Genomic DNA, 15,297 nt, shown 5'->3' with positions numbered 1-15,297 from the left:
GCTTGTTATTTACTGGGAAAATGTGTAGAAAGAGGAAGTAAAAGGAAAGGGGGTGGAGGAGAGAAGGAAAAAAAAGAACCGAGGAACAAACATTTGTGCATGTTTTTCAGAATAGCTGCAGTGAGTTTGATGATAAAAGAATTTTTAGAACTTCTTTCTGCTACTTCAAAACACAAAATATATCTACTGTTTTAATGTCTTGAATTGCATTAGGGTGCTTTGTGGACAAGAGGCTATCATATTCCTAGCAGAAATGGTGGTTTCTCAGAGCTGCTTTGATCAATAGATCCTGAAATAGGCCTACAAAGGGAAGCTGGAAAGCACTTTTATTTTTAAAAAAGAGGATGTTTTGATCGTTAAAAAAAATGAAATAGATGCTGAATCTAGGACACAATGCAACTAGTACGATCAGGGAGTAGAGCACATCTTTAAAGAAGCCTTGATCAATATTAGATTTTAAGACTAACTGGCAAAGAAAGCTTTAGCATAGTGTTGGGATTTTAGCACTAGAATGGAGTTGGTTGTTTTCTCAGAAAAGCTAAGAGCTTTTCTACACAAGGCTGTTAATTATCTGTTAATCTTCTGCATCTACTTTCCAATCCAAGGGCTGCAGAAAGAGCAATTTCTTTCCTGCTTTTGCAGTACAGTGTCCTAGTTGGCACTGTTGTATAGCAGAACAGTGCAATTACACAAGAAGAAATAAAGTTTCTTTCATTTTTATATTTAAATGCTAAATTTCCCAGTTCTTAAAAAAAAAGACGTTGGACAGACACAGAAGTGAAACTGGAGACTCAGCGTGTCATCTAAAGAAGCCATGAGCACGTAATGATGAACACATGATAAATGCCTTATCTTAAAAAGAGACCTAAGAATTAGGAGAGGAGATGGATCAGTTAGGCAGCAGCAGTTAAGTCTGTTTTCTGAGAAAACTCAAGTGTCTGGGTTTTCAGGAACGTACAGTGGTACCTTGGCTCACGAACTTAATCCGTTCCAGGACTCGGGTCATGACCCAAATTGGTCGTGAGCCAAGTTAAATTCCCCCATAAGGTTCAATGTAAATAAAGTTAATCCGTTCTGTAACTATTTTTTTTATAATCAGAAAAATGTGAAACAAAGTGACAAAGAACAACTAAGATTGAGGCCATCTCCCCCTCTCCACCCCAAGCACAAGTGCAGCCGTCTCCTCGCCCCCCCAGCACGACCAAGATCGCGCCTGTCACCCCTGCATGCTCCCATCATCCCGGCACGCTGGCATGGGGGGAGAGACGGGTGGGAACAGGGCATGCTGGGGGAGTGGAGACGGGCAATCATGCTGGCGGGGGTGGGTTTCGCGACCCACATCAAAATTTTCATGACATTTTTGGTCGCGACCCAATTTGGTCGTGAACCAAGGCATTCGTGAGCCGAGGTAGTACTGTCCTGGCAATCTGCTTATGGGTTGGGCAAGTGAGTTGTAGTTGGCTGGAGTTCCCCTAATAAAAGTTTTATATTCTAAAATATATAAGGCTTTGCCTGTTTTCCCCTGCCCCCTATCCCAGTCTGCAGGGGTTTTCCATTCTGGCTCCTCCTACAGGAAAAGGAAGAACAGCAGAGAAGCAGAATGGATACAATGCTGCAAGTTTGAATCCACAAAATGCATCTCTTGCTAATCCTTTGGAATGTGCATGGGTCTCTTGTTATCTTATCAGCAAAATGGCAACTGTTGCAAGCTGTGCCAGGCATGCTTTCCTTTGCAATTCAGAATACCTGGCCAGCTCATGCTCTGTCTTAAAGGAATTCCCTACCTCTGACTGTAAAAAGCAAACACTGAAGCCTGTTAAATTCTGTAACCTCTGATTGTTTTGTTATTTGTTACTCAATGTGTCATGACATTTTCCTGATGCCTCTAATGATTTTGTGGTGTTTCTGTATTGTAATTTTGTGCTTCTATATTGTTCTTGCATATCGCCCATTCAAAGTCTCATTCCCCTTTCCTGCAAAGGCACTGAACACCAACTCCATAAAACACTCTGTGTATGTACTGTTTGCTTGTAGCCAGTCTTAAATTGACTGCCCCTCAGCATTGTTGCAGTTTAAGGATCCCTGTTGCTGTTACAGTGCTTGACTGTATGTTTCCACTAAATCTGGGTATTCATTCCAAGCAGGTCTGAAATCCTGACAAGTTCAACACATGTGATGGGTTAGTTCCTCGGCTGAGGAAGTCTGCCGGATTATACAAATAAGCATCTGTTTAATGATGGAGAACTGAAGCAGTTTCTGATTCCTTTGCCTGGGCAATGTTTGTATTTGTTATAATAATTTTTAATGTTCACACTTATGGCCTAAAAAGAAATATTTACAGCATATCTGGATGTAGTTTGTACTCTGTAGCACTCTTTCTAGTATGTGAAGTAAGGTTCATATGATTTTAGGGTTTTCTGTCTGAGACCTTTAGGAATTGCTACAAGTTCTGCAAGAAGAATGTGACAGATGCCTACATAATGCAACCTGCCAATTCTGTTGTATTTGTTTGTCTGTTTAATCCTTTTTTTGCCACCTCAAGCCCAGTCTCTTTGGAAGGCATAAAAAACACAGAATATTAATGAAATCATATTAAATATGCACAATCTGAAATAGCCTGTTTCAATAAAATACAATTTCAAAATATCACTCAGCTGTACCTAACACAAAAGTTTTAAGCGAAAAGCCAAGGAGAAGAGATGAAGTTTGAAAGTCATCTAAAAGCAACCATATGTGGGTGAGAGGATTCCATAGACCAGGAGTCCCTGTTGAGAAGCCCCTTTCTGTAGTGCCAGTGATGGGGAACTAGTGATCCTGGCCCCTGAAAATTATCTGAAAACTTGGGCAGGCTTTTAGTGGTGTAGACAGCCCTTCAAATAACTTGAAAACAAAGCTTTTGGGTTTTAAAGCTTGAAAGCATACAAAAACTCCAAACAAACAAACAAACAAACAAACAAACAAGAGCACTCTGAATTGGATTGGAAATGCACTTCCTGAATACCTAGCTGTGAGAAAGACAGTAACATTCACCTTGGGTGTCAGCTATGTCTTTGATCTTTGTGTATTAATGTCTTACTATTTTAATTGATTTATTTTGATACTAACTTTTAAACAGCATTTTACTTTAATCTGTATTTTATTATTGTTAGCTGCCTGAAGTGCCTTATTTGGTAGAAAGGTAGGATATGCATTTTATGAGTACGTAAGTGATACATTTTGTACCAGCTGAAGTTGGTGAGTTATTCTCAAAAGTTAGTTCCACATAAAGCAGGAACATTACAGGAATTTGATTAGGGCACAAGTAACTGGGACCAGGCTCATTTTCCCTGGACAGGGTTACAGCTGATGGCACTTGGGGCCAATGGCACTTCTGGCTCTGCTGCCTCCACCATCATCAGCAAGTCCAGAATGACCCCTAGACTACAGACTTGGCTTTTAAGAAGAAATGGAAACTGTTTCAATAAAAGTTGACCTCCCCTGTCCCTGCTATCCAGCGGAATTCCCTGCTCAAAGTACCTCCATCTTGTCTAGATGATGCTTCAACTTCTTCACCCATTCCATCCCCTAGATCCCTTCACACAAACATTTAAGTGTTCCACAGAGGTCTACTAATGAGAAGATACAGCTAATATTTCCTGAAGTGTTACTATTCCCACTCATTCCCATGTGACTTATGAAGTAAAAACATAAGGGGGAGAGAGCATTTCCAAGCCTAGGGTTTTCCATATGCTAGAAATGATTAATGTGGCTATCTGTCTTCCATTCTCTTTTCTACCACCATTCTAACATCCAGACACATTGGCTCATTTAAACTGTATGTGCACAGCAAGAAAGACAAGAGAGCGATGGGAACGGTGAATATACAGTTGGAGCATTCAATAAACACGGCAATAAAGCAAGGCTGTAAAATGATCTTAGGGCTGTCGCAATGTACAATATAAATACTACAAAATTCAGAGATATCCACCAGTGTCAAAGGCAGTATTCAGCACCATCCTTAACTATCTTAGATCGTTAATACTGTTTATCAACTGTTACCAAAAACAGAAAAAAAGTATTTTCCACTGGCACTCCAAGCTAATCAGATCTGGTGACAATCTAATCTTTCAGCTTTAAGGGGTAGATAGTTACCAAATCTGGTTAACTTCAAGGAGAGGACATTCTGCAGCAGATAAAAGTTATGGAAGACTAGGCTTTGTTTGGTGAGGTATAGGCAACTTGTGATCCTCCAGATGTTTTGACCTACAACTCCCATTATCTCACCACTGGCTATGTGGCCTATTGCTGATGGCAACTGTGGCCAAAACACATAAAGGGGCATAAATTGGCTATCCCTGGCATAACCATGAGGCCTGCTCAGCAGACCCCAATAAATTTGCCAATAGTGACACGCATCCTATGGATTAATGCATATTTCCCCTTTCCTTTGCTGCTTTTAGCCATGAGGAATTGCTTGAGAAGCCAGGCTCTATCTACATGCGGAAAGCACTTTCTCTGGATTAAGCCTCAGCTTGTTCAACCTCATTCACCCCCAAACCACCTCTAAGGACCTCTTCAAAGTGATCGAATTGCCCCATACATTGGACCAGTAAATTGCTGATAAGAAGAGGTCGCTCCTCTTCTCTTAGTATAATAATAAATGGCAGTTGCTTATAAAAGAACCTTGGAAATCTTATTTTAAAGTCTAAAGTTTCTCCAACTAGAAACATTTTTCCTTACCTTGTGATAACATAAATCAGCATGTTACAGAAGTGTAACTGCCCAATATTATGCTTTCCTGAATGTCAAAACACAAGGTGTGTCAACCATGTTGCCTGCTGATGGGGCACCAGAGTTGGTATTCTAACAGACACGGAGGTGTGCCTACAATGTTACAAGTAAACTGGATTGATCCTAGCAAATGGAGCAGTGAGAAATCAGGTGAGTGTGAGGCACTTTGCTGCTTCAGAACAGGCTTGCTAGGACATCTCAAAAGGGTTCTACAGTGCAGTTAATATATATGTCACATTCAATACATAAGCAAAAGGATGTTGGCCTTCTGCTGATCCCATACATGTGACTGGCAGTTAATGCCACTGAGGGGGATGGATGCAATATGAGCAGTGGCTGTGTGCTAGGTTTTAGCTGCTGGAACAGTTGGCAATGGATCTACAGTTTTGTATAAAGTGGCTTTTCTGTATGCATCTCTTATTGTGGAGGGGGGGTTCCCCTCCCCCTTTCCATTTCATACTGAGAGAGGCCTGGAAAGCATTTGTATACATATATGAGGCTCTTTGAAAGCACATGAGTTTATTTTTACCCCATTTTCCACTCAGACATACCCCATCAATCCTTAAATTATACATCCAAATATGTACATGCTTGGATGTATAAACACAAGAATATAATTTATAAATTTATGCATATAAGCATAAATTGCTCATCCAAGTCAAGTCTTTAATATGATGGTTTTATGATGTTTGGCTTCCCAGTCATAAACCCAGGTTTTCCCATTTCAACTTGTCATATATTCCTGCAACAAAGGCATAATGCCATATCCTGTGATAACACTGTTTTTACAGCCATGGACTGGACTGACAAGAGGTACATTTTGTTCTCATAAACAGTTCAGTATGTTTCAATCATGCTTCAACACTAATTAGATAGAGCTAAGCGTACGGCTTTCAGCCTGTCCTCAGAATGTGTATCAAAGCATTTCTGATTTGGGGTGTTGCAGAATGATGGTCTCTGTGCCAGCAGTCATTGTGCAGCTATTAACATATACTTATGAATGGATTTTTGTGTGGTTAAAAAAAGAAAGGTGGAAGAAAAGTTGGGGGAAACATGGGAGGGTTACAAATGGAAAATGAAAATGACTGTCTGGACTTGCCTAAAATTCTGCGACTCAGGCAAGGTGATTGCACGATCAAACCCTAATCTGGAATCACCCTAGTATTTGGCTTGGGATTGCTCAAAAACCTCTTTTCAAGGAAGAAGTGAAGCAAGAACAAAATACTACACCTATCCTGTGAGTCTACCAGTTTTTAAAATAACTTGCAGTAGAGTGTTCTGGATACATACTGAGTGCATAGGATTGGCTTATTGGAAGAGAGTTAACATACATATATTGAGAAAGATACAGAGCTATTTGACAGGTCTTGATAGGTAAAAGGAAAAAGAAATTATTGTAAGCACAAAGGATATACAGAAAGATTATTAGTTGCTGTTTAATGCAATCATGTATGACATTTACTAAGCACCGCTGATAGTAAATCAAAATTCATGTGAGATGCATTATTATCATCCTCAGGTCTGTGCCCTTTATAAAACTATTCATTTAATATAATTGAGATAAAATGATTCATCTTTTGAATGAACTTGAATTTACTTTCATTCTAACATCAAGTTTGACAATCAAATACAAGCCCCAAGAAAACATAGTGTGGAAAGAGACTTTTTAAAGTTGGTCTCCTTTTGAAAGGAAATGAGAATTTAACTCTGGATTGAAAATGAACTGAGGGTGATGCTCTCACATAGAAATTGTACAAAGTCGACACTAAGATAAAATGCTCTCACAGGCTGAAAGGCTAGGCATGAAATAGGTCTAACTGCGCTGAGATGATAATAAGTGAGGAGGGATTGTGAAGAAATAATGGTAGCAACTCAGTATGGACAAAAGCTACTGCTGAATTCATTGTTACCGAACAAGAATTGGTATCTTTATATTAAAGCATAACACAGGGAAGAGAACGGGGACGTCACACTAGTTACACAGTGGCTTACTCCTGGTACTAATGCACCTTTGAGAACAGAAAAAAGTCAAATGTGCCAATGGGTCCAAAAAAGTTGCTTATACTGTACTGTACTCTATATAGTTCTCAGGCATTGATCCACAGTTCCCATCATTGGGGAAGCACCATTGTCAATAGTTTGGTTGTAAAATTTCATCAGGTTTGGTTTGTACATGCATGTTTACTGCTTTGATTACTGCAGAATCAACTGATGACATATTTCTGCCATCCTAGACCAGAGACCCCAGAGGCTATTTTTCACATTACAGTACTTGACCTCATCTCAAATGCAATAAAAGCCAGTGAATTAAGTTCAAACCTTGCTTGGCGAGTCATCAAGTACTGACTGAGAAAGTGGGGATCAGATGACATCTCCCTGAATAATATGTTAGGTGGATTATAGGGCCATTTGTGCTAGCTGCGCCTCTCTGCTACCTTCATGTTCAGCATGTTGAGAAAGGCCCCTGTATACATTCCACTTAGAGGGTCTCTAAGCACATGCATTGGTAGGTACTGCCCGTGCCTTTCTCACGCTATGCCATTGTAGCCTAGAGATTGGAATGTTGGACTGGTACTCAGGAGATCTGGGTTCTAGTCCCTACTCAGCCATGATGCTCAATAGGTGACTTTAAGCTAGTCACAAACCCTCCACCTAACCTATCTCATAGGGCTGTTGTTGCAAGAGGCGAGCCTTGAAAGGAACCTTGGGTTCCTTGCAAAAGGAACACATGAACTATAAAGGCAATATAATAATAATTATACCATTATAGATGGTGGGTCCATATTAGCTCATGTGCCTGCAACATTTTTCACACATTCCTTGAATAGGTGAGGATTCTGCCATCTAAACTCTTCTATGCAATGCCTATTTTAGTCAGCTGTGAGTTTTGGCTGCATTTTTCTCAGCTACTTCAGTCTTTTGCCTTTTTTGTAGACAATTAGTGGCTGGAATCTCTCTCTTACTGGTTTACTTTCACCAGCTAACAAAAGTACTGGTAATACAACCAGAAGAATTCTTTGTGAGCCGCCCCAAGGCTTTGTTGCGATGGGGGCGGCATAAAAATGTTTTAAATAAATAAATAAACTCATGTGTAAAAAAATAATGGTTTCCATCCTTGATCTGATGTAGTTTCTGAATCAAACAACTGGAACTGAGAGATTGAAAAACAGGAGAAGGCATGTTTTCAGTTAATAGGCAAAAGAGGCCATCTCATTGGACTTTGCCATTAGGTTTTTGAATGAAACAGGAAATAGAAGCTAATAAAGATGGGTAGAAACTATGATTTGCACTTTGTCAACTGGCTAGGGGGTTAGATCCAATACAGATTATTCTTCCTAGAAAAAATATGGAACGTGGCTACTGAGTCATGCTTCATATCACAATGGCTTATAAATAAGTTGTGTCCTTGCTAACGTTTCTAGTAAAAACAAGCCTGTAGAGGCAAAGGCAAAAGGTGGATTTGAAGGGAAAAAGAAAATAAATCCTGTGCACAGCTGAGATCCTTTGGAACTCTCTGTTCCCCTTTTGTACATCGATATAGACAAAGCATATGGACCTTTGCAAATAACATGTTTTTGCAGAATGTTAAGAGTTGCAATGATGGTTTTTGCAATTTTACTTGCAATTTACTTAAGATGCTGACAAAAGAAAAGGTCCTTAATTTCTTCTGATAGGTGACAGAACACATTTTTCAAATTGTTAAAAGGAAACTGATTTTTGTGCAGTCAAAAATATTTTGGGATAAAGCTGACAAAATACAATTATCTAATAAGAGAAGTTATAGAAAATACCAACGTACATGTAAATTTGATCCATGGTCTAACTTGGCTTATAACTGAGGCTACTTTGAGCAAGACCTGAAATTAAACCAATGAGAAAAAGGAACAATTTTAAAAACATATGTTTTTAAAAAAGATGTTGGGACAGTTTGACATTAACAGTCCCAAATGTTACACTCCTTTAGCTAGGCACTTGACATGGAAGTCTATTCAAAAGCAAATCTTGAGTCATTTTTGAAACTAATAAATGTGTTATGGTTTAAATAAGCTGTTGTGTGGATTAGAATCTATTTAATTAGATGTGTAAATTATTATTCTCACTTGGCAGGTACACATAGAGGCATAGAGAAAAATGGAAAACAGTAAGGTTGGATAGAAATGAAATGCAAAACAACCTCCAACAATTACACATAGAAATGAAAAGCAGAACAACCTGCAATAATTATGCATAAACTTAAGAGTGCATCCCCTGTGGATGTCTATTCAGCTAAGTGCTACTGATTTCAAGTAGGATTTGCTCCAAGAAGAGGGGGCACAGAAATTGCAGATTCAATATGCACAGTGACCATTCATAGCACCAGCAACTAATTTCATTTATTAATATACTCTATCTTTTTTCCCTTTTGCAAGGAACAAATGGTGACTTGCATAAACCTTTGCTCCATTTTATCCTCATGACAGCTCTTTGAGGTTTGTTAGGCCAAAAGTCAATGACTGATCCTCCCAGTCACCCAGTCAGCTTCATGGCTGAGTGGGGAGCAGAACCCAGACACTGTTCAATCATTTAGTCATTAAACCACATTGGTACTCATTGACGATAACTTAAACTTCTTAGAAGTACTACAGTAACTAACATCTGGAATGGGATTAAGCAGCAGCAGCAGCAGCAGCAGCAACTACTAGTTATCTCGATGGACTTTAACGTTGATAGAATTAATGGCACAGAAATGAGTTCTGAGCCAAAATGGCAGATTGTATAATATTTGAGATGTCTCCTGTCTGTAGAGAAGGTAACACTTGGAGAGTTCTCAGGACAGGACAAATCCAAAGGTCAGGAAACAGCATTAATTTATGTGGTAACAGTACTGTGCATATCTCAACTGGCCTTATGAAACCCGCATATGTGCGCTTCTATAGCAAAAGTTCCCTGCTCCACCCACTCCCTGCCAATATACGACGAAAAAGAGGAGTCCTTTCCAAGTATAAACTTCCATATTAGTGTAATACGATTTTTGTTCCGACCTGACGTTTACCAAAGCTTTCCCACAACCTACTTTTTGTAACTTGTCTGATGAAGAGATTGGAGAACGTGAAAGAGCGCGCATTTTTCGTTAACGTTGGGTTGCTCGATAAAAGTATTACACCAGTGTGGATTTGGGGATTTTTGCTTAAGGCCGTAAGAGCTACCTTTGCTCTGCGTAGGTCAAAGTAGTGCAGGATTAATTTTACTCTTGAGCCAGTGCGCGGCCCCGACCCGGAGCTTCTGTGTGGGGGATTTCGTGCTTTTAAAATCAGGATCCAGCCTTCTACGTCCACTCTAGAGTAAAAAATAAGGCACCTACTATTCAAACGGAGAGGTGTATTGTTAGCCAGCAACGGTGAGAGGCCAATTCTAACGCTGCGGCTAGTGACGGTCGTGCGGCTGGAACACTGCAAGGCAAAACCAAGAGGTTGGCCGATGCCCCGCTGGCTCGCAGCGACGAAAGGCGGCTTTTGGCAGCAGCGCTTGTAGCGAGCACCTCATGCCTGAAGGGGGCAGCCGAGAGTAGGGGCGTAGTGATCGAGCCATTCCCCGCCGTCCTCTGTGACGTCAAACGGGGGTCTCCAGGCAACCGGAGTGCAAACAGCGCGCCGGGGCTTCCTCTGGCCTGGGCAGCGCGGAGGGCGACCGGCCGGGTTCGGGCAGCAACACCAGCCCCGAGGCGGCGGGACCGGCGCACTCATGGCGCTACCGCTGTTGCCCGGGTACTCGTTCAACAGGAATGTAAGTGGCGTTGGCTTGGTTCCCGCCGCCCTCCGGGGCTCCCCGAGTGGATGTGTCTTCCCCGCCCCTCAGTTTTCACAGCCTTCCTCGCGGGTGCTTCTCCACGTGTGCGTGTGAATGGAGACCGTGTGGGGGAAACCGGCTCCAGATAAGCAACAAATGCTATCCCTTTCTACCACAAACCAAACCCACAGGTATTACAGCTTTCCCCTACGTTGTGCCTCTGGCTGAGTTGGACTATAGCTCCCACAATCCCCAGCCAACATAGCTGTTGTAGGAATTATGGGAGCTGTAGTCCAACCCTTTTTCAATTTTGCGGAACATGTCCATTCCCTCTTCAGTTCGGGTCCAAAACTTCTGTAAGGCTATCATATATTGTAGAACTCCTTTCTCGAATTCCTGGTTTCATCATGAAGCTGGGTCTGGCCTGCTTAGCAAAGGGACTGAAATCTCACGTTGAGATCCTTTCATTTCAACAAATGTGAGTCAGGGGTGTGCACACTTGGAAGGTGCAAAGTGGGAAGATGAGGGGAGAGCAAGAGTAGAAGAGGAGTTGCCTATTCATTGCTTTCTTTCACAGCTCACCCCTCCTTAACTTAAAGTATTCCTTTTCTCATTGCACATGACTTCCTCTTTTATTCAGTAAGTTTCCCTCTATCCAGGCAAATCTCTATAGTTTTCTTGTCCATTGATACCAGGGAAGGGGAGTGTATGGCCCTCCAGATGATATTGAACTGTAGTTCTCACCAGCCTTTAGCGCTGTCAAGGCTGGCAAATGCTGAAGGGGATAGGAATTGCAGTCTTAACAACACCTGGGCAGCCGCATTTTCCAGACCTGAGTCTGTACACACTGACTGGCACTACTACTCCAATATCACAGGCAATGGTCTTTCTAGTCTGGTTGCCTGAGATCCTTTATGTATTAATATGAGATAAGCAGCATGGTGTCCTCCAGCTGTTTTGGACTCCACTTCCCATAAGCTCCCACCAGTGTGGTTGCTGGTCTGGGCTGGTGTGTGTTGTAGTCTAAAACATCTGGAGGGTGTAGATTGTCTGTTATTTACCTTAAGTATGAATGACATTCCATTTTTTAAAAAAAGCAACCGAGTTGCATTATTACCAATGGGAGTGCGTCATGCAATCTTCAAGGACAGCTCCAAAATGTATTAAAAGATGGGCCCAGGACTATATCTTGAGATAAAGACTTAGCAGTACGGTAATTATTTCCAGGAGTATGTAATTAATCCATTCAGTAAGGACTAATTTTAAACTCTTCTGTTTTGCCTGTAAACTTCAGTTCTGGATATTGATTGTTCTGAGTATTTATTGTCACTTTTTTCCTGAAGTTCATTGGAAGAAGTTTTGGAAGAAATGTTGCTTTTCTAAATTCTTTCTAACAGACTGTTATTATATCTCTTATTATATCTGCTTAGCAGCATGCATTGTAAGGAATTGGTAGGTGTTTGCATGTGTTTCCACAGGCACCCTGGTGATGGATTGTTAGCTTGGCAGAGTTTACCATCTTTCCTTTGTTGTTTGTTGTTATGTGCCATCAATTCATCTCCAACTTATGGCCACCCTATGAATGAATGGCTTTGGGATCCCACCTCCACATACAGATGCAATATGCCTCTGCATATGAGATGATGCACACAAGTAACCGGGGAAATGTAATATTCGGGTACTTTTTATGAGTGTGCAGAGGCTTTTGTTGGAAGGAGAATAGTCCAGTAAATGCCCTTTGCCTCCTCCAGATTTGTTAACAATCAATCACGATTCCTAGTTAAGTGATGAACTGATTTTAGCCAGTTTTATGATGCATGAGAACACTTGCTCCTTAACAACTAGTGAAAGAACCCAGCTTTGTGTGTGTTCAAAAAGACAGTACTGAAGTCTTTTTTTTCCCAGGAAATACAGTGAAGTCTTCAGGTAACCTTATGCAGGGGACTGAATTAAAGGCATATGCCTGCCCTGTCAAAGTGCAAAGGGAGGGGTCTCTCCATTGCATTCTTTTGGAGGGAGGCTGCCTCATAGGCATATATCTTGGCCTCCTAATGTGGCTACTCTTGCCTTCTTATTTGCTCCCATTTTCCTTATTTTTCACTTCTGTCATCTCCAAAATTATTATGGATACAACTCTTACTGACTTTTCCCCTCCTGTACCCTCACTGGCTAGTAAGCTTAACCTACTGAAGCAAACCCCCCTTTCTGTTCAGTGAATTCTTTGGTATTTCAGTACTCAATTTCAATTTCCTCTATAAATTTCGGCTTAAGGGTTTCTCTAGATAATGAGGTCAAAGCCCCCTGCCACTTCTTACTCTTGTAGAATAGTTTTGCAAGTGCTGTTTAAAAGGAAGTATTGCAAATCCAGTTCAGATGTAGTGGACAGGGAGTCAACTTTGCTGTTGAGCATGAGGATTATCATGCTGATTCATGTTCCTTGCCTTTTGTAAGTTAATCATATGCACCGAAGCACACAAAAGGGCTGCAAAGAGGGCATTTCAAAGAAACTAAAAGTAAGGGTCAAACTACAGCAGGCTTAGTGCTGGCACCATTATTTATCTAGGAAAGCGCCCATATAGATCATGGTAGGAGCAGTGATATGCCTGGAGGAAGATTTTAATCCTTTCCTCCCTGAACTGATTTCATGCTGAAAATTGCCCCTCCTCTATGGTTATTAGCTTTCAAAAGTGCTATTGCAATAAAGAAACTCTTCATCCTGATCTATATTGGACCCCTACATGGACTCTTTCAAAAAGAGGAAATAAGTGGCCAACACTAAATATGCTTAACATACTGTAAGCCGGTTAAAAGCAAAGTATGGAGAACTAATTTCACAACTTGAGCTAAAATGAAGGGAAAGTTTGAACGCTCCTTTGCTGAACTGGTGGTGGTGAAGAAATTTTACTTCAAGCTTTGCCAGTTTTAGCTCTGGTGCAAATTCCCTCTTTGCAGTTATGAATAAGATTCCCATAATTTTATTGGTTGTGAATAGGTTCTTGAGAATATGCAAAACTTCAATGGCAATAGAGTTGGGCGCTAGTATTTAGCAGTCCCAAATTTCCTTAGTACTATAGATTTCAGTATACTGCTCCTATTTCCAACATAAATGTGTACAGCATTTGATGTTTGTATTCATTTCCTCTATTTTTGCCAAGGGTACAGCTCCATTAATTTTCATTTACACCCAGGAAGTAGATGAATTGTTCAGCAGATTTGTCCAAAGCATCATTCTTTGTAGAGAAATTAAAATTGGTTTAAAGTTGCTTTGGCATTATTTTTTCAAGATTAACACTGTTTTTCAGATTTTGAAAAGCACTAATTATTTTAATTCTTATACTTGCCACTTTAAAGATGTTATTACATATTTTGTTTTCTAAAATGGTTATTTAATTCATCTTTATTTCAGCTAGGGAAAGACAAATTCCATAAATCGCAACACTGGAGTTATTGCAATAAGGTTTCTATGTTGGTGGGCGAAGACAAGCCCGGAATAGGAGGTGAACCTTTGCTTGGACAAAAGCTGAAACCGAAGTATAGTGTTTTTCCTAGAGGTGTTGGGTGTGATGCACCTTCCTGGATAGCATTTGATAAACAGGTACATTGAGTTCAATTCGTTTGGTTGGTTGGCTGCATTTTATCCTACTTTGTCCATTGCCTTGAATCCTAAGAGAAGTTGATCAAAGAAAGTTCATGAAAGTCCCCCTCCCCCATCCCATGTTGTCTTCAAAAAAGCCTCTTTGAAGGGTTGAAGCCAGCCTTCTGGACAATCAGAAGAGATAGTCCAGGGACTAATTTAATGTGCAATCCTATGCAAATTGAGAGAGAGAAAGACCTGCAAACCCCAGCATGCTGTAGCATGCCCAGCCATGTCCAGACTTGCATAAGGTTGTGCCCTTAGCATCATAGCTAAGAGTTGGAGCTTGTAAGCCCCCAGTTTAAATGTTACCTTAGCTATTAATGAATTTAATAGTCTTAAGCACACCACTGCTTCTCAGTCTTGGCCCATCATTTACAAACTCAGGATAATAACGATCTACCTAAAGGAATCATTGTAGGTTCATTTACACACTGGCTGCATTAATTGCAGGTTTTGGTCTGTCATTCTCATGTCATCTAAAGCTACTCATTTACCTGGGTGTATAGGATTGTACTGTTGGAATACTTAGTTTAAGGGCTTAATATTCCAGCATTTTAAAATATGCAGTTCATAGAAGGGTGACATTTTTAAAAGGTTTTTTTGCCCCTGTTCTGTAGATGCTTGAAAATTTAAAACATAGACTTAAGCTCAATAGGTGAGGGTGTGAATATATTGCACTTAATACATAAAATACTGCTCTTTTTTCCATTGTAATCCTTGCTAAAGAAGGTAATACTTGCAGCACAATTTACAAAGTGCCTTGTATTTAAATAATTTCCCAGTCTGTGAAAACCAGTGGGGCAGAATCAACATCAGTCCAAGTACAATTAGTTAACTGGACTGCAGATTAAGTTGGTAAATAGTTAAGTCACATAGGGGACAATTAATGCTTGAAAAATTCCCTTGTAAAATTTGTTCATCAAATTATACTGTCCGAGCTAGCCAAACATAATGCAAGTTCCAGAGTGTTCCGTACAATTTGGCTAATCTCTGTTTCCTCTTTCTCTCTCAACCCCAAATCCTGTCTTTTAGACATATCTGCTAATTTTATTTAAAGAAAAGGGATAAAGCATTAGTATGTGCATGTATATGCACACATGCATCCCATTGCAGTCAAATACCAG

At 40.4% G+C, this 15,297-nt stretch overlaps 1 protein-coding gene across 3 annotated transcripts in view; it reads left to right on the top strand.

Moving 5' to 3' along the window:
• Positions 1–15,297, top strand: part of EFHC2 (EF-hand domain containing 2) — an 83,594-nt gene that overhangs the window by 21,131 nt on the left and 47,166 nt on the right. Inside the window, exons 1-2 of one of the 3 annotated variants that reach the window (XM_044442767.1) lie at positions 10,436–10,533; positions 13,943–14,131. In XM_044442767.1, the coding sequence (XP_044298702.1) occupies positions 10,492–10,533; positions 13,943–14,131 (231 nt within the window). In that variant the 5' untranslated portion in view covers positions 10,436–10,491. Of the gene's footprint in view, positions 1–10,435; positions 10,534–10,608; positions 10,728–13,942; positions 14,132–15,297 lie in introns of those variants that run through there. The other 2 variants (XM_044442769.1, XM_044442768.1) reach the window with 2 other exon arrangements.

This window comes from Varanus komodoensis, unplaced genomic scaffold (assembly GCF_004798865.1).
Source record: "Varanus komodoensis strain SLA01 unplaced genomic scaffold, ASM479886v1 scaffold4, whole genome shotgun sequence".
NCBI classification, from domain to species: Eukaryota; Metazoa; Chordata; class Lepidosauria; order Squamata; family Varanidae; genus Varanus; species Varanus komodoensis.
This window is presented reverse-complemented; position numbering and strand designations above follow the sequence as displayed.